The sequence below is a fragment of the Rhamphochromis longiceps genome, linkage group LG12, assembly GCF_057381845.1.
Source record: "Rhamphochromis longiceps isolate RC_006_pf linkage group LG12, R_longiceps_female_GT1.1, whole genome shotgun sequence".
NCBI classification, from domain to species: Eukaryota; Metazoa; Chordata; class Actinopteri; order Cichliformes; family Cichlidae; genus Rhamphochromis; species Rhamphochromis longiceps.
The window spans coordinates 9674637-9698183 of record NC_140568.1 but is presented as its reverse complement, the minus strand read 5'-3'; the positions used below and the strand labels follow the sequence as shown (position 1 = coordinate 9698183).

Sequence of the window (23547 nt, the reverse complement as noted above, 5' to 3'; positions counted from 1 at the left end):
TTTGACTTTTGACAGAAGAGGGCGCTAAGTACCTACAGGTGATCCAGCAGTTCCACCATTAAGTTAAAGGTAGATTTTTCCATCTTTACTCTAACAGTATGGGTTGAAAAAAAACTCCTGAAATTCATTCCTCAGCATGTTAGTTTAGCTCAGGAAAAGAAATATGCAGTACAGAGTTAAGACAGAATCATCAAAATGCCATATTATATTTCCCAATCCTGAACTTGGAAGCTGAAAGCTTGATTATGATTTAGAGCAGTACATGTGTTACATGTGGTCTGACTATTTCCTGGTGAATATCATTCAACAAGGATAATGGACTAGCCAACCTGTGGCAAAAAGAAACCTGGCAGTTATTTCACTGCTGTCTTTTCAAAACTGGTATTTTAAGTCCTCATGACTACTTGGCACAGCTCAGAATAATTAGCAGTCATACTTGTTGATCACATATGCTGCAATATTCCTACTGAAGTTTACTTGTGAAATAAAGCTGTTACTTCATTTCATCTCCTGCACACAGTGCACACAGTGCAGGAGATCTTGTGCTAGAAATCGCAAAGCCCACAGACAACCCAAGAGTACAGCTTTTGCAATAAAGCTCACCGATTTTTTTTTTCTCCTCCCTCAAATGTCACCAGCTGGCACAAGTGTTACATGGGCTTCACAGCAAAGTGTCTCCACCCAACCTTTTGAACCAGCACACATCTGAAAGTCAAGCTGGAGCTGATGCAAGAGCTCAGTACTGAACAAATAGCATGGATGGAGTCAAAGATTTGTGTGCCCAATGCCAGCACCCGCTTCCAATTCAGAAACTCTTTGAACAATGTCTCTGTTCTCAATCGAGTCCAATTTTCCTGCTCTTTTTCCTTAGTGAGTGGGTAGATTAGTGGCGGATGCCAGGAAGCCTTTACCAGAAATGATCACTGGGATGGCTCCCCATGATTCCTCCCAGGATAAACCCACCACAAAAGGCAGAGGCTCAGAACATCATATATTTCGTACTATCACTATGCACGAATAGAGACATCCATGCTGTCTTTATTTGAGCAAATCTTTAGGGAATGTACTGGAGGGATATGTATAGATTCTTTCTTAAAGACCTAGTGAAGCCAAGCAGTATGTACTGATGAATCTATTCTAATACAAACCAAATATATGTTACATAAGTGTCCAGCTACTGAATGTGGATCTTCATGCATTCCAACATCATAAGAATTTAGGGATAAAAATCACAGCTCGGCTCGGAGACTCAAGAGGAATGCAATGAAGTAAAGAAAAACAAAAGGGATAAAGAAAAAACACATGTGCTCCACTGTGACAGGGAGTATGCAGCTGTGACTGAGCTTGACCTTAGAAAGTTCAAAAAAAACTTTGTCTGCACAACCAGAGCAGCTCTCCCATCACCACAATCCATTCTGCGAAATCCAGTGCCAGAATTTTATAGCGGTAACTGCTACATGACTAGCAAAGCCTTAACCAATGCTTCCTGCATATACTTTGTTCCAGATCATCACTGTTGCATTTTAAGCCTTTGAACCATTACACACAGTGATCTCAGTTCTACAGTGCATTTGGGGAACTGCATCATGACAGTGCCAACAATACCCCCATGTTTCATGTACTAGAAAACTCAAGAAGAAATACGGGTGAGCTGAGGAAAGCCTATTTTCTTTCTTGGATGAGAGAATGGTCACAGATGGAAGAGACCAGCGGAGAATATCATCAGCCAATTTTTTTGTGGTTCCAGTGGCTGGCAAGAAGAGGAAGCTCTGATTAAAGCTGCGCTGAACTGTAATCAGGAGTTCATAGTCAACAATCCCAAGATCATTAGGGCAAGTTGCTGGAATGCTGTACTGCATTTAAAATAACATATCAAGCTATTGAGCACTATATATCCTCTTTAGGTATACTGTTTAGCTTATTATGGTGTGTTTGTACATACAAATGCACAGAGACAAAATCTGCCTGGAGAACAGATTGGATATCCACGTCCCATTGGTCCAACACAAACAATGTTTTTTGCCAAAGTAACATGCAAGGTTTCAGAATTTGGGTTTTTCTATGTGCTTTTTCCATTTCAGTGTTAACCATTTTTCATGCTTGAAGTTCTATGATATTTAATATAATGCCCAAACAGCCAATACCAACACAAAACAAAATAAACTCCAGCATTTAAAATGTCTTAATTTTAAAATCTCTAACTTTATGTATGAGGCCCTTTGCAGCAGTAAGACGGAGGGCCACATCTGTCTTACTGTGGAAAACATGGCAACTTAAGGTTGTGCTGAAACCTGCTGTTTATTTTCATCGTTCATCCATTTTATACACTCACATCTTCCATGGCAGGGGAGAGGGGGCTGGAGCCTATCCCAGCATGCTTGGGGAAAGAAACAGAGAAGACCCTTGTGCGTCAGCAAAAACTGACCCGACATTTATGGGATTCAGCTTGATTTTAACATGTGAAAATACAAACACTGGTGCCCCAGAAACTCACATATTACAAAGTATACATTGTATTAAAACCTACATTCTTTAGTCTTGACATTCATGTAGATGTTACCTTGGCAAGTACCATTCACCTTAATGTTCTTTCACATAAAGCATAACCACACACTATTAAGTGACACAAGTGGTCTCAACCAGAACATGCACAACACAAAAAAGTTCTCCAGCCTTGGTCAGATGGAGATCTGTTGGTCCCCTTCTGACAGGTGCACCTGATCCAACCCAGTCTATGAAGGGCCAAACTGGCAACCTACAAGACCCAAAAGATCTGCTGCCAGCATCCACGATTGTGTTTTTTTAAAGACACTTCTGGGTGCATTGGCAAATATTTATTAGTAATGTTAGTTATAAATGTATGCTGATTATTCCTATCTGTGGATTGTACCCATCCAAAGTTAAACCAGCTTAATAGCACTAGCTAAGAGCTTAGGCCTCAGTCACACAGGCTTGATGACCCTCATGTCACTACATAGGTTGCTGGCTGTCACCAGGTAAAATAAATGTTGTGGCCGCCTGTAGTTTTTTGCTGTAGTGAAACTACAAGAAGTTTGGTGCAAACCAGAAATGGACACTGTTCTTTCCCTCTTCCCAACCAACACACTTCAAAAGTCGCAACTTTAACTGACCAGTTTTACTGATCGGCAAATAATTTGTTGGTGTTTGTAACATTTGCCAGCAACCTCCCACAATGACTTGCCAACCGGTCAAAGAACACAAAATTCTCTCTAGCCGCTGACTGATCTCTAGGCCTTTACAAATCCATTTCACAGTAACTACCAATAACCTACAGCAACCCACCAGCTAGAAAATAAATATTTTTCTCTGGCAAGATGGTTGGCAACTGGTATGTTGGCCTTGGCCTGGCCTGTGTGGTGGTAATGTCTGTCTCCAAAAAAGAAAACAAAACAAAAAACACAGCAGCAGCCAAAACACTAATTGAAGATTCAGAATGCAGAATCCAAAAACGCCTGAGACACTGCAGTGGCTACACACACCTTTGAAAGACTTTTATATACTCCTAATATGTGATCAGCGTTGCTTTGGCACATAACAGTAATCAACCCACTAGAAGGCAGGTGATTTTACTGTTGTGGCTGATCTCTGCAAAACAAAACTGTGGGCAACTATAAATGGGACGTATTCATTTACCAATATTAGAGATAAAGCCTTAGTGCATTATAAAAACTGTTACAAAAGAAAAAAAAAAAAACCATTCTAAACACAATCAAGAGTTTATCCATTTTAGACACAACAAGCATAAAATGCCAAAATAAAGTGAAGGCAGCTGTTTCAGATAAAGACCCATGGGAAACACTGGGGACAGTGCCAGCAGAGGAGTCTTCAGTCTGGCTCCAACCAAGCCACTGTGCATCATCATTACCACCCTGCAGCTTCAATTACAGGGCACTGGCCAGCAGCACATAGGAGTGATGCCTAGAGGAGCTACTTTTGGGAAGACAGTTGCTGCTGTAAGAAAGTGCTGTAACTGCTAATTCACTGTCTCCACCTCAGACATGAGTGCTGCACTACAATGAGGCGGGGGACACCAGACATTCTGGGCTTGGTAATAATCAGAGCTGTGTAGGTTTTTTCCTATCCAGCAGTGGGCACTGGTGGAGGTCCTGAGCAAAGGCCTGAGGCGAAGAGTAACCTACTCGTTATCCACTGTTACTGATAGATCCCTGCCTTGTAATTATGTCTGAGCAATGGTGCATTACTGTGTACACATTCTGTTACAAATAAAACACAATACATGGTTAAACACAGGACATCTTTTTGGAACAAAAAAAAAAAAAAGAAAAAAAAAAATCATGTAATTAACATTCTTTACCTTTTTTATTGGCTCATGTCCGACTGCCCCTGCGTTATGAAAGGTCTTACATCTCCGACTACAGTCCTGGTTCCAATAATGATATGACTAAAACAATGTGCTGAGACTATACCTGTGCATATAATCTAAGACAATTAAGACTTAAAGGTAATTTTCTTTTTAATCTAAATGCATGCTAACTTCGTGTTCTGTTTTGTTTTTCCAAAATACTGATGCAAAAGTCTTACGGGACTCCAGTCTATGCTGCAGCATGCAATTCTTTACAAGTCAAGCTCATTTTTCTCAGGGTTTATACATAGACATTTGTAAAATAGGCTTATATAGAGCAGTGACACTGAACAAAGGAATAGATTTTTGTGACTTTGGTCCTAATAGCTCCTCTACTCTCTACTCCTTTACCATGGCCACACACAATCAAACTGTACAAGATTAAATGAAGAACATAGAAAACAAGATAAGAGGATGATTCTAAACATACAGTACTGCCAAGAAACATTGGATATCGAATGAGCAGCATTCTGATACACCTCTGAATGGATGAGCATACTGGGTGCTGCAAAACATGCTTGACAGAAACAGATCGTGAAACAGTTATTAAGTGCTGCAGTTTTAGTTTAATAAACAAATGATTCCTGAAGCTAAAAGTAATGAAGTAAGATCTCTAGTGTAGGTGGCCTGAGAGAGAGACTCACTGCTACCAAAACTGAATAGGTCAATAATATGTCTGCATAGTGTTTTATACACAAAGGGTGCTTTGAGCAACACATTTTTATCCCTATAAAATTCCCCACAAGGCTCTGACTGAATCAGCATATCAAGCTCATTAGACATCTGGAGTTCATTATGGTTGGACTAAAAATCACTGGACTTCCAATTCATGGTTGGCGAGATGACTCTCTTCACATGCGCCAAAAAAGAAAAAAAATGTGTGGTGGGGTTACAGTAAGAGTCAAGACGAGCTGAATGTAAACAAGACTGACGATCAAATTTTTATAAAGACATTTTTGTAGTTTTTTTGGTGTTTTTACAGTTCCTCCCACAAAGATAACAGAGCTCTAACTGTAAGTAGTCTCACAGCATCACAACAATATGTTCCACTCTCACATTTCACACAGATTTAAACCAACTGTACTGAATACTGGAGTACTCTGTATAGCGATGGAAAACTGCCACATATATTTCAACAGGAATGTCCACAAATGACTATAGACCATAAATCTAACATGTCAGCATTTATGGTATGTCAGTGCAGAAGAGTTACTCTCCACATGTCATTTCTGCAGCCTAACAGTTATGATTCACGATCACCCAATCCACCCCTGGTAATCACTACACTAAAATGTGGGTGTTGTACTGTGTAAAACTCCAAAAATATATGCTAACATGTCTATTTTTGTTGGCACGAACATATCAAGGGGCAGTTATTCATGTCATTCCCTTGACAACAACTTTAGGAATGTTGACATTATGCTCAACCACCTTCGTAAACACCAACAACTTGTAAAAAGGTCCATCTCTCTCAGCCAACAGTTCTCCATAAAACTTTCAGGGCCATCTATCCCCATGAGTGCACCCAGAGGCCTGCAAAGCTCAGGGAATCAAAAGTGTCCCAGTTTGCTTTTCCATTCCAGGGGAAAGAAAAACAGCTGTGCTGATCAATCAGAGGGGATGACGAGAGGCATGCTGCCCACGGAGAGGCCACAATGGACCCCGAGCTTAACGGCTACGAGTCCACGTGAAAGGGCCTCACACTGCCCAGTCACAGAGCTCACTGTGCAGAGAAGAAAACATCCCTCCACCATGACCGTGCAGCCAGCACTGCTCCCCAGACACTGGCTTGGCTTAGCACAGCACCAGCATGCCAAACCAAACAAGAGGCCCACTCACATCAGATCTGAGAAAGTGCATCATTCCAAGCCATCATCATCTATATAATATGTATATTTCTATTTAGTAAAAAGGAGTGGCCATTTCTGTTGAGCTGAATTTTCCTTAAGTTCCCAGCCTCTTTGATACTTTAATTACTTCAATTTTCATCCAACTGTGTCTATAAAGGTTTATATTTTGACACCATTAAAAATAAACTCCATTCTTGAATGCCAAGTCATTTTTCCTGCTCCAATTTGATGAGCACAGTTTTGGCCTCAATTTAGAATAACGAAGCACAAGGCCGCCTTCCTTCTGTGACGGCTATCCTCCTGTGAAGAGAACAATGGACAGTAATGCATGAAATAGAGGATGTGGGGATTGACAGCTACTTCTTTAGATAAAGAACTCCTTGACATGTCATACAGCCAAGGCCACTGCACCAAATTTAGAATCGAGAGGAAAAGTTTGGCCAGCGCTGGCACAAAATGTTGTGTTGCCCGGCTGTAGCTGGAGATCTTACACTACTGAGGATATTTGTAAAGCAACCTCACTGTCCCAGCACAGGATCGGACAGCCCACTAAGGCAACCCTCAGGAACCTCAAAGTGCAGAAACTGCAAACCCAGACACGGAGCCTAGTCTTAATGGTCGAGCGACGGGTCATGTCTCATGAAGAGCAGTTTGGTTTTGGCTCTGCTCAGTGCAACAGAGATCCCATTGTGGTCACTTCATGATGATATAAACAGATGCTCTGAATCATGACAGTGGCCGAGCAGTTCAGAAACAAGCTTATGTCCAGATTCCAGTAATCTAGGATGCACCATGCATTTAGCTCTTTTGTCACGACTGTGACTTCAAAAGCAGTTTGTAATATAGCCAATGATTTGAGAGTTCAATTCCCAGTCCCTCCACGTCCTGAAGTATTCTTGATTGATAAATATGAGCCACTGATAAATAAACTCTATAGTTCATATTCACCACAAGGCAAGTTGGTATAAAAGTAGAGGTAGAAACAGCACTATAGTAAATATAAATATACTAAAATGTCTGTTTTTAACCTTATAAAGACTGAAGCATGAAATAATTTGCAGATAATTCTAGTGTATCAGGAAAAAAATATATCCCCACTTGTGTAGAGGTCTCAAATACTTCTGTATGATATGTGGTAGAATTGGTATTACTGGGTTAAACATTCATTTAAATCTTTCGATTCTGTCATACATGTGGTCGGTCTGGTATCGCAGGTGGTCTAAACTCCAATCAAAAGACATGGCTGTGTGTTGAAAAGTTTCTCCTTAGAGTGACATGGCTTAAGTACAGTCTGCGAGTGTCAGCAGGCTCTCTGGTGTCCACTGAACTCCACCCCATACCCCAGCCCCCATCCATTTGAGTTTCATCACACAACAGCATGCCTTGTGACACAAGGGAAAAAGCAACACCAGGCCATCACAGCCACTATTGTATACAGGCTTTTTCTCAGGATATCCAACACCCTGGAAAATGGCGGATCCTGTTGCGCACCCCACTCTCTCTGCACTCAGGGAGCCAAATCAGGGGTGGAAAAGCCTTTTAGGAGCTTTTCAGTGAAGTTGATCACCTGATACAGAAGCACTCTGCACCTCTCAGTCAGGACAGAGGCCCTTGGCACAGACGCTCCACATCTCAGCGCTCAATGGGATGCTGAGTTCCTGCCAGCGCAAGCAACATAATGCACAATGTACCCATGGCAGAACTCTTCCAAGCCATCTCCCCATCGAGCACTCTGAAAGAACTCCACTCACTAATCTCAGCGCTGCAGTGGGAGGCTCATCACTACTTTAAAACCGGGATAGAAATCTCTTGGGGTCAGCCAAAACCCAAAACTCTCTTTCCTGAGACTGATTTAATTCAAAGATACTCAACAAATGGTTAAAAATAACCAAGAAAAGGCTCCAAGAGGAAGTCAGACAATACAGAGTCCAAATGAAGAAAAATAAGAGGAATTATGATTTTTAAAAATGTTAAGAAGAATGGAAGAACGGGCGACTCCATGAATACCACAAACATGTGAGGCTGTCCCAACAGGCGTGTGTTCATTCCTAAGAGCTTGCCAATGGAGCTTTGAGCCACAATACAGCTCCTAATGTGTTTTGGGCAAGCCAACTTCCAGTTTACTGCACCATGGTTTTCAGGTCACCACAGTGGAACTCCACAGTCAGTTTCAGAACATGGTTGTAAATGCCCCCCCTAAAAATAAAGTGAACTGATATGTCAAAGTGGCCTACAGTGTTTTTTAGGAATTAATAAAGCTTTAACCTCGTATCAGTTAACTGTAGCAAACTGTGGAATTCAGTTGTCAAAATTAGTTACACTAAATTGATATTAGCTAAATATTAGTTAGAGTGGTTCTCGTGGTGTCTAAACAACCAAGAGTACCCCAACATGAGCCACCGGCCTTCAAGGACGTGACAAAGAATCTAAAACTTGAAGGAAAACCTTTAAACTGGACTGCCTTATGCAGCTGCCTCTCAGGAGGAATGCTCCAATGTTTTGAAGTTCAAACCTCTGCATATTTATCTAACGTTATGTAATGTCCAGAGTTATAAAAAATGGATGGAATTCCTTGTGGCACTACAAAAGGTCTTGAATGTTTTTTCCTGTTCTGTCATTTCACATGTTTCGTCTTCAGTGGGACCCATGCATGTAACTAAGTATGGAGGCATAGCTGAAATAGCTTATGATGAACTTTCCCACAACATTTTCTCTCTTTACTTCATGGAAGTCTTTCCAGACGCTCTAGTCCCCCGGTTTTGGTTCTGTTGCTGGAACGGGGAATGGACACAGCATACTTACAGATAAGTCTGTGTTTTACGTCTCTCCATATCTTGCAGCCTATTGAGATTAATAAGTCTCCATTTTTGACAACTAAAGGTTATGGCCATTGTTCTGAAGGAAAGCAATAGCTTTTTTTCTTGGCCCAGGCTTTGAATGAAGCAGCTCCAGACGGTTGTTCATCTTAATGCCAGATATTTTGAACGCTGACCTTTGTAGTTTGTACACACCCTGCTATAAAAATGCCAAACCTTATCAGTTTCCTTCCTTTACTGTTAAGTGCACAGTCAGTACACTGTCCGCAAACCTATTCAAGGGCACCTTCTGTGGCATCAGAAACAAACAATTCAAATGGGAAGGCTGAGGCTTCAGATAAGTCATTCTAGCGGACTGGACTAGCCCAGTCAAAATAAATACTCTCCACACAGTAATACACAGTGGACAAAAATCTTCAGCTGTACTGTCTGTGTGAACTGCAGCCTAAAACTGCAGCTACAGATGAACGACAGTCCAGGAAAATCTATGGCTTTCAAGCCTGGACACGCAAATAATGATTCTGACTCACAAATACCGTAAAACAAAAAAGGACACCCACAAACTGTGTTTTGAAGACAGTAATTTTAAGTTACTTAGCAACCACTGTCTCCATCTAATTAAGTGCTCTTTATTACAGAAATTGTGCTTCATTATTTGCAAGGTAGAAAAAAGAATGACTGAACAAAAGTCAATAACTCCTACGTGTAAGGCAGACTGCTGAAAACCTTCAACAAAAACACTTCAACCAACCTGTGACACGAGTCCTGACAATCTCGTATTTCTCTCCTCTGGTGACCTTGAGTGCAGCTGAAAACTGTAACATATGGACAAGAAAAGAAAAAAGATATCAGTCATAAGAACTTATGCTTTTAGGTTGGCCACAATTCACACAGAGACACGCGTCAGTCGTCAGAGATTCTTCTGTACTGCATATATTTTACTGTAGCACGTGGCACCTTTATTATCTCAGTATGTATTACACTATTGTGATATTATTGTGGCTTCATAGTTCCTGCTGCCTCAAAAAGGCTAATAATATCATAATAATAACACAAACTCTATGATCAACTCACCCTGGTTATATTGGTTTTTTTTATGACTGTTGTGAATGATCTATGCACTTTATTTCCTTATACACATTACAAGTTACTGTGCCAAAGAGTTTATTCTATTTAATAAATCAATAGGACTGCATTACAAAATACAGATTTAATAGGTTATGAGGCAACCCCCCCCCCCCCCAAAACAAACAAAAACAAAAAATTATATTAATACTTAAATCAAGTCCTGGGCAGGAAACTTTACCAGTGCATGCAAGGGAGGAAATCTAGTTTGAAATATGGCCTATTAAAGGTTGTTCAACAAACGTCCGAGTGCAGACAAAACCGCGGTGAATGTTCCACATTCTGCCTTTTGTTAACGTGAATGCAAACGGAGGAATGTGATATCCTGTGCATATCCTTTGTTACTACAGCACAATCCCATGGCTCCACTTTCTGTCTGTTATTCCCATACCTATTGGCTTGCCTGTTGTTTGGTCAAGAGACCACTTGCTGCAGACTTTTTGTCCAGATACAAGCCTATTTAGGAAGTGAACGGTTGGATTTTTGGAAAGAAAAAAAAGAAAAAGAAACAGTAACAAAAAAACCCCCCCCCCCCCCAAAAAAAAAAAAAAAAAAAAAAACATACACCTGAAATGTGGAGCTCTAAAAATCTCCTTTTTTAGACCACTAACGCTTAGGGAAATGCTTTTTTGTGTCTCTAATGTTACAGGAGAAAACTGTAACTCATGTTTCTCTGCAGAGAATTCTTTAAACTACACAACTTTGCATGTCAAAAAGTATGAAAAGTGGACTTGCTTAAACAAAGTATCACAGTGATTTGAAAAGCATGAGTGCACTACCTCTTGTTGATGGTTGGTGTCACCATCTCCATCCTTGTATCGGGGCTGGCAGGACGATCTGTTGAGTACGGTCCTGGAGATCGTGACACAGGGCTGGAGATGGTGTACTCTCTATAGTTTTGATTCTCATCTTGATTCAGTTTTACTGTTTCCTAAAAAAAATACATCACATCAGAGAAATGTTACTACATTAGACTCAGCTGAACATGACTTGATCTTTAATCCTGTGTTTTGGCCATGCAAGCTGTAAAAGGATCAACAGAGGTACTTGTGAGAAATGTCACCACAAAAACATGTCATCTATCACTACATATTGTTTGATGAACTCTTACACCCGGTGTGAGCTCAGTAAAATACAAGTACTGAAAATGATTTAAGGTTTTACGGCTATTTGTGGACAGAAAAACAGACTTGTAAACAGATGTGTAATGCATGTATACTGTCAAGATTCGTTTACATTTTTACAAATAAACCAACATGACTTGAATATACAGAAAAAAAGAAAACATGACAATTATGGATATTATTCTGTCCAGTGCGGGACATCAAATATGTTGAAGTACTCCGTAGCTTCAGCACTGACCTTGAAACGTCCAATGAGCTGTTCAGGAGTGCCGTTGGTTTGTCCAACGCCGGGAGTTTCAGGTCTTGAAAGAGAGAGAACAGCAGATCAAATGACTTTATAGGTGTATCTGATCAACTCTTGCATTCCTGCATCATAATAATAATACTGGTTTACTGCAAGTGACCAAAAACACACTGTGATGCCTTAACTTTGTAAAGTGGGGAAAAAAGAAAAGATGTCTTTGTTTACATAAAACCCCCTTACAAAATGTAAACGTTTCCAGTGTTTTCTTGATTAATTTATCCAGTATAATAACTATTTTATGATTACTCATGTTTGTAGCATCAGCCACCTGATCGGTTACCTGTTAACCGAATGCATTGACATCCATGGTCTGTTGCAATGCTGACCCGGACTAATTTTATTATAATGATACAGGAACAGCATCAACACGGGATATCGTGCAACTTTATATAGGACTGCCGACTTTTCTCTAACAAACATGGAGAAAAGAAAAAATCAATTTCGATCGAGAAAGAGCCAAAGCAATGCGAAATAATCAGTTATTAAAAAATAACAATAATAATAATAATAATAATAATAATAATAATAATAGTGTCAGTGCCCTGCCAAGTGTCCACCATTATGTTGTCATGAATCTTTAAGATTACTGCAGAGCCTTCTTTACAAAATATTCTCTTGATCTCTCTGCAGCTTTTCAACTGTTGTTTTTCTTTCTTGAACAGAAGATACATTATGAGCAAGTCTATCACTGAAGCTGGAGGGGAAAATGTGGGTAGTGGAAGCGCCAATGCAAACACACAATGCCCCCCTGGCTGCAGGACCAGAAGCTGCCTGCCTCTTGCTTGAGCTTGAGCTAATGAGGCACACAGGAAGGCCTGGATGCCTGTGGTAAATCACCCAGAAACACACCTCTAGTGGCTCTGGCTCCACATACTGTGTGGAGAAGAGATGGCAAGAAGACAAAAACTGATCCAGTCCCTGTAAGACATTTCTTCCCATAGGAAGGATATTAATATTGTACGCCTGAAAAACTCATTACTTCCACTTTGTAGCATGTATATCAAACATCAGAGGAAGCTGTGGCCTACGGACGGTAAGAAGTCAGATGAGTATTTAGGCTGTAACCAATGCTCTTGGTTAACAGGTCTCATTTACAGAAGAATTATTAGTGGTAACAATGTGTGATTCTGAACCACAGAGATGTAAAACTGACCCAAAAGCAGCATCTGAAACCCCGTACTGATAATAGCCTTCACATCTGGAAATTCAAAATGTGAATTTTTGGAATACCACTCTGAGAAAATGAACCAAAAACACTTCATCTACAACTAGATTTGAAAAGGATTGAAACCGGCAATAAACAAGAGCTGATTTTTGTTTGTTGATATCACATTACCCTTTTCTCTATAAAAAAATTAATAAATATATAAATCCGGCATACAACCTGGATTTACTTATTTATCATTTTTACTTTAAAAAGGCAGGAAATTAGAAGAAAACTACTGCACAATAAAGCAAAAGGTGCGCTAAAAGCTAGCTCCATGAAGAAAAGGGTCAACATCATCCAGCAGGAAAAAAAAGAAAAGAAAAAAAAAGCAATGTATAACGTTTTAAGGATCAAATTTGAAATGTGGTAGCTACTCCTTCAGTTGAAAACATATTCAGTTAGCTATGTCTGGGATTAATCTGATGTTGAACTGACCAACAATAAACCACTATCTCAGTTTAAAACATCAGGCACAGCTAAAAACAAAACTTCTGAGTACAGACTGATGCCAGCTTCCTTCAGTGGGCACCCACATCACTGCTGGAAGGAGAGTGCTCTCAGCTAAGAAAAGAACTCATTAAACATTAAAGACTTGTGCCACTCAATTACCATCCTCAAGAGAGCTCATCTGAACATAAGTCAAAGATCTGAAGTGCTAAATGAGTAAAATTAAAAACAGAAGCTTCGGTGTAACCACTGACAGCTAACAGACAGAGTGGCACTGTCTTGGGCAGCGAAGGAGAATTACTGTTGTTTCTGGCTTGGCAGGAGACATGAGGTCAGACGGGAAAAATTCACTCACATGGACGTAGGACATCCAGAAAGGATGTGTGTGCGAGCGCGCCCGTGCGCGTGCGTGTAATAACAGAGATGAAAAAAAAAAAATGATTGGAAGGCAACTGTGACAACAAATAATACCTCAGGGAGGACCTTTAATCAAGCCAAGAGCAATTCCGACTGAAGGGAAAGATTTTTCTTAGTTCCCAACTCCCGTCATCCAAACAAGGAAAATCTCAAAGTAAAGTTTATTAAGAAGGACCAGGGAAGGGAGTAGGGTGGCTCTCATACATGCTGGCATTTCCCCTGATTATAATCACTTGTTTTGTTTGTACAGTGCTTAAAAATGGTGTAAAGAAAGATGGAAGCTAGGGAGACTGTGGTCTTGGCACAAACAGAGAAAATTAGAGACGTAAAAGATACTCTATGTGGGACTATGCAGCCTGCATGTTGTTGCATTGCATGGCACTGTATTTGTTTATTTTATGTCTATAAGACATATTCACAAAAAAAAAAATGACATTGTAGCTCAAATGTTAGTCCTACTTCAGATCTGCATGTCAGCATACCTCTCCACCACCAGCTGCAGAGAGGTCTTGGAGTTCTTGATCTTGGTCTGGGCCTCTGCATTCAGCATATCAGCCGTGTTTTCTCCATTGATCTCCAAAATAATGTCACCGGCTTGTAGGGCTGCCTGCTCTGCCTTGCCGCCCTCATTGACCTGTTGAACAAAGGCATGAGCTCCAGTTTAGTCCTAGCCCCAGGTCTTAAAAACAACACTTTTTAGGAAGCTATCTAACAAGCATAGACATCTCTGACTTATCCCATGAGTGTGTGTATACCCTGACATCGACTGACCTCCAGCACAACAAATGAATAAACGAGAAAAGACACTGAAGAGTTGTTTCATACTTTGTTGCATAATTAACCCAAATGTCTTCTCCTAAAAGTCAGCCCTCGGTAAATGCCGACAAACACCACAGGATTTCCCAATAGTGGTCACAAGCAGATGAATTCATGACACCCTTGGGGAGAAGTCATTAGTGTGACTGTACTCGATGGGTTGACTGCTCTGACCTTTGCAACCAGCCTCTCCACGTGTCAGAGTCAGTACCATGCCCCCACATCAGAGGGAATTCCACACTAATGGGCCAAAATATAAGGTCCAAACGATCTCGCTCAGCTTGGTCCCTGTGACCCAGCACACAGGCATACTTAATCTGAAGCTTAAACTTTAGTAGAAAGTATGTCATTTGCCACAAACTGTGTTGCCTCACAATTAAAAACAGAGAGAGGCAATAAAACAAAGAATGCAAAGCAAAATGAATAAAGAGCCTATCACTCTCTGCTGCCTCTTTAGAGGCAAATGTATGTGGAGTAAATGCCAGTCACAGGCCATTTGCCCACTTAGCCAGGCAGAGGTACCATGTCTGTGGGCCAACTTGAGAGGCAATTAAGGGTTGCTGTGGTGACCCACAGTTTTGCATGCCTTCTCTGATCAGGACATGCCTGGTTTCACATAAACTAAGATCAGCTGGGGGATCTTTTCCCAAATCTGTGCTTAAGAAAAACAAGGGCACGTTATCTTTCAGGCCAACAGAAATAAAAAGAGTGCATCCGTGGTATTTCTGTGCCAAGCACAAACCACTACAGAGGGTTAAACCTACATCTCTGCTTGGGGATTTGGGACCAACTGTTTCACACACACTTTACAAACCAATTTCAGTAATTAAGTTGTTGTTTGAGAAGGAATTCTTGTCACTTCACAGGATACGTTTGATATTTGAGACAAGTAAACACTGGTGTTGTTTACTGGATAGCACTAACAAAATCAGACCCATTATTCATGAGAAGACTAGTTTTTCTAGCATAAGCTGTTGAGTGGGGCCAAACAAAGTGCTTTTGAAGTTTAAGGAGCTTAAAACTCCAGCTGTTTGAAGCATGGATGCCTCTTCATGGCACTGCCATAACTTATCCTTTATGGACTGAGGGGAGGCTCAGTGAACAGGGCCAAAAAAACAAAAAAAAACAAAAAAAAAAAAAACACGCTGAGATGGTGATATAGCACCAGGATGTGCGGGTGAACAGGGTGTCTCTGGCATGTAGTTAGTCTGAGCAAGTTTCCTGGATGTGTTTACTGCAGAATGTCTGCTTACAGTAGTAATGTTTCCACTTCTTCTACTTCATCCAACTGGGAAAATATTGTCAGTAAAAATAAAACACACATGCTAAAGTGCACAGATTCACAGGGCAATCCATATTCTCACACATTTACACGTCGCTGTAACTCAGGAACCTCTCACCTCCCACCTCAGCTTCCATTTCTACTGTAATCAGCGATTTCCTTCTAATGCAATCTACTTCCATTCTATTCTAATGGGTTCAGTTGTCAAGGAAATAGGTATGCTGTTGCAGCGGACATAAACAAAGACAAGAAAAGAGGCGTAGCAAGTAGGAAGTTGACTGCATGACATGGCATTCCAGTCTGTGTTTTGAAACCAAAAATGGGTATGGTATTATAAGGTGTGACAGGGTTCAGCGTCAGGACTGCTGTCAACAAATACCTTTGATACAGTTATGGCCTTCTTGAAATCTCGTCCTCCATATATTCTGAAGCCCCATGGTGAAGGGCCAATCAGGTTCACTGTTAGTGCCATGGCGAGATCGGATCTTTCTTTTTCACTCTTGTCCAAACTCTGGGAGAAAAAAATCAAACACAAATAAAAGAAACAACATCAGGTATAAGAAATGTCAGACCTAAACATGTGCATGCCTTAATGATCTCAAGTCACATGCCTGAGACAGGTTCAAAATACAATCAACAGGAGAGGACAGCGATCATTTGCACAAGATGGCCTTTATCTCCAGCACAGCTTCTTTCACTGGCCTAAGTCCTCTCTGACATAGATTATCCAACCACATCAAATAAGAATGGAAAGAATCTGAGACCAAATTCACATGACCAACATTTCTAAAGCGTTTGTTAAGTTAAATAGTTTCATTAAATCCAAGTGCTCTTTGAAGACTAAGGAAACACAGTGTACAGTGGAATGTGCTAAGAGTACATAGTTAACTGTTACTGACTATTTTCTAGAGTACAGTAGAGTGTGTGTATAATTAATTTTTATATATATATATATATATATATATATATATATATATATATATATATATATATATAAATAAAATCTTGTATAACGGACTCTAATGCAGAAGTTATTTTGGTTTTGTGATATTATGTATTAAACAAAAGAAAGCCATTAGCATGATTAAATAGTGTCTGCTGAAACTAAGAACATCTTAAAAAATGCTTTTACTGCTTTACTTTTCCCAATAAACACATTATCAAAAATTCTTCTCATTGTATCTCTGTGTACTTTGACACAAAGAGACAAGACGATAACAGCAAAGTATTAAAGGGTAACTAATAGCAACTATTGGTTAATTGGTTATTGCAGGTAAAACCAACAGTTTTTATATGTGAATATGTATCTCAGTAAACACTGGGGTAGATTCCACTAATGTAATTAAAACCTGGCACTAACTAATCATCAGTTACACAACTTCTGAAATATTCATGAGCATAAACCCAGAATATCTTTTAAAGCATTAAAATTCTTGTGCTGATGTTACTGGTAAGACGTGATTCACCTGCAGGTTTTCTCAGGCTCTGCTAATGGACTGAAGCCTGTCTGTAGTACGACTTCACCTGGAGACAAAGAGCTCTGCAGTGTGATAATGTGATGAAAAGATAAGCCCTTACAGTCATATACACATCAACACCCGTACTGCTAAAACACACACACAGCTGCAGCTTCTCATTGAAACTCATCTCACAGAGAAAAAGCGGTGAAGACATTAGCGCAACAAGTAATATATAGTTCTACACGCAGCTCATGATATAAGCTATTTTAAGTATAGACCGCTGCGATCAAACAGAAAAAATAAACACCAAGTAGCATCTCTTTTCTATTCTCTGCTACTCAACTCATAACACAAGGCTCAGTCTAAGAGAAAGCTTCTGGAAATAAACACAGAAATTACACTTTATTGTTGACTGTCATTTTTCTATAATAACACTATGGATGTTTTTACTCTTTAACCACAGTAATTCTTTTCAGTGACAGAGTGTGAAATATGCTGACCTGCACAGTCTGTAGCACCTCTGATTGCACACTGTGACTGTATCAGCAAATCTTCTGATAAGGTCTAAAAAAAAAAAACAGATATGAGCCAACTATAGTACGTTATACACTGTACACCCTGTGACGTACATTTTCCAACAACGTCAATTTTCATCTTAAGCGATGTTACTCAAGGTCCCCATAAAAAAAAAAAGTAAACAAATACTGCTAGTGATTGCATAATGCACTTATCACAGATCGTGAAAATATGACAAACAGGCAGGACAATGAGAAATCAAATCAAATCAAATCACTTTTATTGTCACATCACATGTGCAGGTACATTGGTACAGCACATGCGAGTGAAATTCTTGCGTGCGAGCTTCACAAGCAACAGAGTTGTGCAAAATACAATAACATAAATCACAGACCAAGTAAAGTGGATCTAGGACAGCAGCCATGCTACTCCCCTGAATCCCTCCAAACACTGGCCCACTTCATGGTACGCACATTCCACAAGAGTTTGGAACAAGCAATGCAGACCCAGTTACTCATTAACAGTCTGGGCCAATTAGCGGGCTCTCCATCATTAGTATCTCTTAATTGCTGTGGCCAGAAATAAGTGCAGTAGTGATAATGACAGAGAGCTGCTGTCCAAAACTTTCCCAGCCTCCGGGGGTGTCAATTAGTTCCATAAGTCTCTACAACTACTCCTATAGAGAGGCCATTATCGTCCGAGAAACCTGCTAATTCTCTGTGTAAACATTCACTGTTTGCATCATAAAAATGCTTGTGGTGGAAAGGGAAAGTATGGTGAAAGTCTGGGGGCAGTGGAGATGGACGACAACACATTGTGGCGGTGAAGATAAGTGGCACGCTCGTCATGTGCTGCGTTTAATTGGTGACTGATGAGCTTTAAATAGGCTGTGTTGCTGAACACAGTTTAATGAAATGTCTCTAGTCCATGAAATTACTGCTGGGAAGGTGCCAGCACACATAAAGGTAAGTTCTCTTCTGGTGACATCTCACTGCTATTGCTGCCAGGCCAGTTTTTGCAGCACAATTCAATACGCCCAACACAATGAAAAGAATTCTAGTTATGAAGCTATTTCTATAGCTTGTAGTTCAGCACCGGCCACAAAGAGCTGGAAGTGTGCATGAGAATAGAAAGCGATCCCTCTCACCTCCAATTAATACAATAGACAGGTTTACAACTTAACTGCGTACGGCCTGTTGCTACAACAAGCAGTGAGACGTCAAGTCAGATTACTTTTTACTACAGGCTACATAATTTTCTGAACAAACTCAAACTGCATAGCATACACCCAGCAAGAATTACTGTATTCCAGTACAACACTACTTTATCAAATGTCACAGTCAATGTTGGTAAAAATTATGTTTTAAGAAGGGCACTTCAAAGTCTGCAACAATACAGCTAACAACTGATTAGTTTCATGAAATTACTGGCCATTTAGACCAATTTTCCACTTAGCATTATAGGCTCCATATGGAGCACACCAGCATCATCGAGTGGACCAGGGGTATTCAGAGCAGTTTAAAATGTTCATCACAGCTTTTTTGTTAAACAGGTGTTTGACAAATTGATGCCTGTTACTGGTGGGATTCTGTCCCACTCGTAGATAACAAGCATAGTCATCAACATAAACGACAACCCAAAGTTTTATTAATCACATTCTGTCACTGCAAACAGGTAGCAACACAAAGTATTGTCCATATCCTACTGAATGCTTCACATTCCTTTTCTTTTTCCCCTCACATTAACAAACCACATGGTGTGGTCACATAATTCTTTCTGCCTCACATTCCTAAATGCAGCCGTCATCATTTCTGCTACTTTTTTAGCACTTAAATGATTTGTTCATTAACTTAAGTTTTGGTTAAGATTATTACATGAAAAGAAAAAGAATTTGAAAGTGTGTAGAGGATCAGTTCTTACCCCCAAGAAGTACTTTAAAGTTTGTCTAACAACTGCTACTAAACATTGCTGCACTATCCAGCAATAAACCAGACATCTTGAGGTTTTACATTGTTGTTTAAGACAAAACAAGAAAACTGGCTATCATCAGGTAGCACTTTAGGAAACTGATGTTAGGAGTTATATGTTAAAGGCTTCTGGGTACTTGCAATCTCTGAGTGGTGCTCTCTACAGGCAAACACGGTTACAAGCAGTACAAAGGGGCAGAATAGGCCTTTCATAATGTCAGAGTCAAGATTCATTGGCTGTACCTGTGCAATGCCTTCAGGGTTTAATGTAAAGTAGTTTTAAAATGTATCATTTGTATAAAACATTTCTGATATTACCAATAGATACAGCTGCTTTTTACATTATAAAAATAAAATATTAGTTACTGTATGACATACATCATGAAACTAATCTGTTACACGTAGCTTATGTTTGCCACACTGAGCTTATGTTCTGAGAGCAAAGTCTTGCAGGACTGTAGCTTTCTTTATCAGTGTCTGATGATAAATCAGGCACATGCAGGTTTCAGTGTAAAGACATTAACATCAACTGATATGCAATCTATTTAGTAAGCAACAAGTTGCTATGGGCAGTTAGGCTGAATGAAACCTGCTGACACAGGCCTAAAATCATGTGTCTTAGTGTGGTATTACAATGACTCATCAAGGGTGAGTCATTAACTTTGATCACCATTTTGACACTGGCATGGGAACCAGTAGTCATATTTACAGATGCATTGATATTCATTAAATCAAAGCAGACAGAGCAAACTGTGAACACCAAAACAGGAAACCGTTACCATCATTTTGCATAACAAAGCTGAGAACTAACACCTCATTTATTTCAAGGAATGAATATTTTGGAAAAACAAGTTGTTACCATATGTACAGCACTGGAAATCGAATATTCGTGTAAACTATATGCCACTAGGTGATCCAACTTAAAAGCCCTGTACAGTAAAATGTCTGACAGCCAAAACTGAGCACCTACTTTGGCTCTATAACTTTCTTTTATCACTAGAGTGCTTAAGTGAGACAGTTTTTCTTCTGTCAAAGCTGTGCCAAAATCCACTGGAGTGAAATGAACAATGGCTGATGAACATAGCAGACACACACATTCAACTGAAAGCTCTTTAATGTGAAGGAACGCTTTCTCTTAAAAGAACTCCTGTGGCTTCAGGGAAATATTCCTGGTATGAATCACACACTTGTCAAAACTCTCACAGGTCGCCGTGCACCAATGTGAACTTTCCACAATCTCATGTCAGCGATGCAGTCTGCAACCTGTGTCACAAAGTACACTGACAGGTTGGCACCTACCTGGACACACACACCCACTGAATAAAAAGGAAAAGAATGCAGTGGCAAGCCTCTCCCTCCAATAAGTCGAAAGCAGTAGCATTCAGCACATTCTGCACATCTTACCCATCTGGTCAGATATATACCAGCAATCACTAAGGAGATGAAGAGAATATCAAACAATAACATGTGATGTCAAATGGGGTGTTGGTTGGTGAATTTCTGCATTGTTGCATATGGCTACGATGTGTCACCAAAATAGTTGTGGAATGAAACACACCTGAAAAATGCCTTACTCCCTTTTCAATAAGAAAACTTTCAAGGGTGGATGCTGCTAGTGGATTTGATCTCACATTATTATGGTCTTAAAAATGTTGCTTAATGCAATGTAGCATCTAATAACATCCACCACTTACCAAAGTGCATTCATCACTTTGTGGCAGCACTGATACAGCTGACAGAATTGAAACGAATACTGTGACACTGGCTGTACTTGTCCCTTTTCATTATTGCTCTTTGCATTTTTACATTTTCACTTGCAGATTTTCAGCAATCAAACGGGTTCACCACATCCTTTGCTTTCACCTTCTGGCTCCTCACACCAACAACTGTGGTGCTCTTTGCATGCCAAAGGTACCGAGGCAACTGAGAACCTTTGAGAAAGCTGAACATCCTGCGGCTCATAAATCTTGGTGTAAAGTGAAATAAATAACAGTCTAAACCACCACTCTGGCTCTGGCTCAGTTAAAACTGAAAAACAAACTTCTGCAACAAAAAACAACCCACACTTATCTTTCAGACCAAAGATAAAAACGACTTCCTGCATGCATGTTCATCTGAGTTGAACAAAAATCAAAGTTACAGCAAGGCAGGAGGATTAAAACTAAAAGTAGGCGAAAAAAAGAAGAAAACGTTACTTCGGCTCAGTTAAAACCTCAGTGCGATCGTAAAAACAAACAACATATCTTTCCGAGTTAGAAGTAATGACCTGGCCCTTTCTGTGTGTTTTCTTAAAAAGCTGCTGCTTTGGTACAAAATTACAGTGGACCGTTTCTGGGTTTCTGAATGGCTTTATCCTGTCAGAGAGTTCTCTCAAATAAAGCAAAACCATCGGGAAACAAACAGTGAGAGGAAAAGTATAAAGAGCAGGCACATGAAAGGCAAGCAGACACAATCAGAAAGGCTAAAGTATACAGACAGCAGGCAATGGAGATTTGAAAACACGATTGTTTCACTGTGACTGTTCTGGATTGCACTCCTCAGCAGTTTCACCCTCTCATCCGCTCACACAGCCAGGTCATTTTAAAACCACTTTAAGTGAAGTGAGAGGGAAGATAATAGCACCAGCAGCCGGCTAATGTGACATAAATACTGACTTAGAGCTTCCTGAGGTTGCACCTGGTTCAGCCTCTCCACAAATCAGCATGACTGCTTAATGTGCGAAAAAGAAAAAAAGAAAAGAAAAAAAATCTGCTTCTCTGAACTCAGGAGGGATGGAAAATCTACAGTAGGTGCTGGAAACATGCACATTGTGGCTTTAGGCTCATCTATTGTGTTAGACTGATTTCCACTCGGATCATGCATCATTACTTACAACAGCTCACACGTTGGTACCGTGCACTTTTAACTTTAATATACTTTTGCATATAAACCCTGTGTGTTGCTCTACCTCATATTTTCTAATATTTCCATACAACAGATACCTAATGACAAATTTAGACTCATAATGAGTCACGTTTTATAAATCAAACACTGCAACAGAAGGGGAAAAAACTGCACCACCACCCCTCCGAAAAATAGGAGTATTGAGAGTCACAATTAAGCTGCGTGAATGAAATTAATTAGCTACAAGGCTTGAGAGCCGTTTAAATTGTTCAGGTCGCTGTAGCAACTTACCAAACTGAATGTAGTGGGCTTTAAGGTTCTTTTCCCACCTGTTTGGAAAAATAAATAAATTGAAAAAAAAAAAAACAAGACAGGTCACAGCTCACTCCAGTCACCAAATCGCAAACATGAAACAGAAAAGCTCCACTGCTACTCCCGCCGAGTCTGTGTCTCTGGAGTGTTGAGTCAGATGAGAGGATGGCACGCGTGAACACCACTTGTGACGACGCGCGTAGTTGTAACAGTGATGGTATGAGCTCGAGAAGCCATGTGCCGTTCCCAAAATAAAAACGATGACATGGTTACCGGCCCAGGGCGTGTCACATCAAGGAGGAGCAGGCGAGAGGAGTGTACCGCAATGATAATTGAATCATTTGTTTAAAAAAAAACCCGAAACAAAACACGGTGGTTGCGCTGTGTGTGTTCACGCGCCACCTGCTGACGGAGCAGAGCACAACGGCACGCGCCCCCACTCGAAGCAGCTAGTTGAGTGTCATGGCTTTCACCTGAGACTGAACAGGTCGCTGGTTCACGTTAGCGGTGAGGCTGTCGCTTCGGTTAAACTTAGAATCACAAGCAGCTTCTTTGGACTGCTTTAATGTTGAGGGACACGCTGTGCAAAAGTCGCGAGCCATCCTTTCCCCCCCCTAATACATTGTTTCTAAGCAGC

General features: G+C 40.3%; 1 protein-coding gene across 3 annotated transcripts in view; it reads right to left on the bottom strand.

Moving 5' to 3' along the window:
* The window catches only part of LOC146656884 (PDZ and LIM domain protein 2-like), a 32176-nt gene extending 8984 nt beyond the window's left edge, over nt 1–23192 (bottom strand). The window contains exons 1-8 of one of the 3 annotated variants that reach the window (XM_085424673.1): nt 22890–23192; nt 17733–17796; nt 17239–17312; nt 16152–16283; nt 14157–14308; nt 11538–11601; nt 10955–11106; nt 9802–9865 (exon numbers count right to left, since the gene is read on the bottom strand). In XM_085424673.1, coding sequence (XP_085280799.1) covers nt 9802–9865; nt 10955–11106; nt 11538–11601; nt 14157–14308; nt 16152–16244 — 525 coding nt within the window. In that variant the 5' untranslated portion in view covers nt 16245–16283; nt 17239–17312; nt 17733–17796; nt 22890–23192. The remainder of the gene's footprint in view (nt 1–9801; nt 9866–10954; nt 11107–11537; nt 11602–14156; nt 14309–16151; nt 16284–17238; nt 17313–17732; nt 17797–22889) is intronic. The other 2 variants (XM_085424672.1, XM_085424671.1) reach the window with 2 other exon arrangements.
* Nucleotides 23193–23547: the final 355 nt, after the last annotated feature.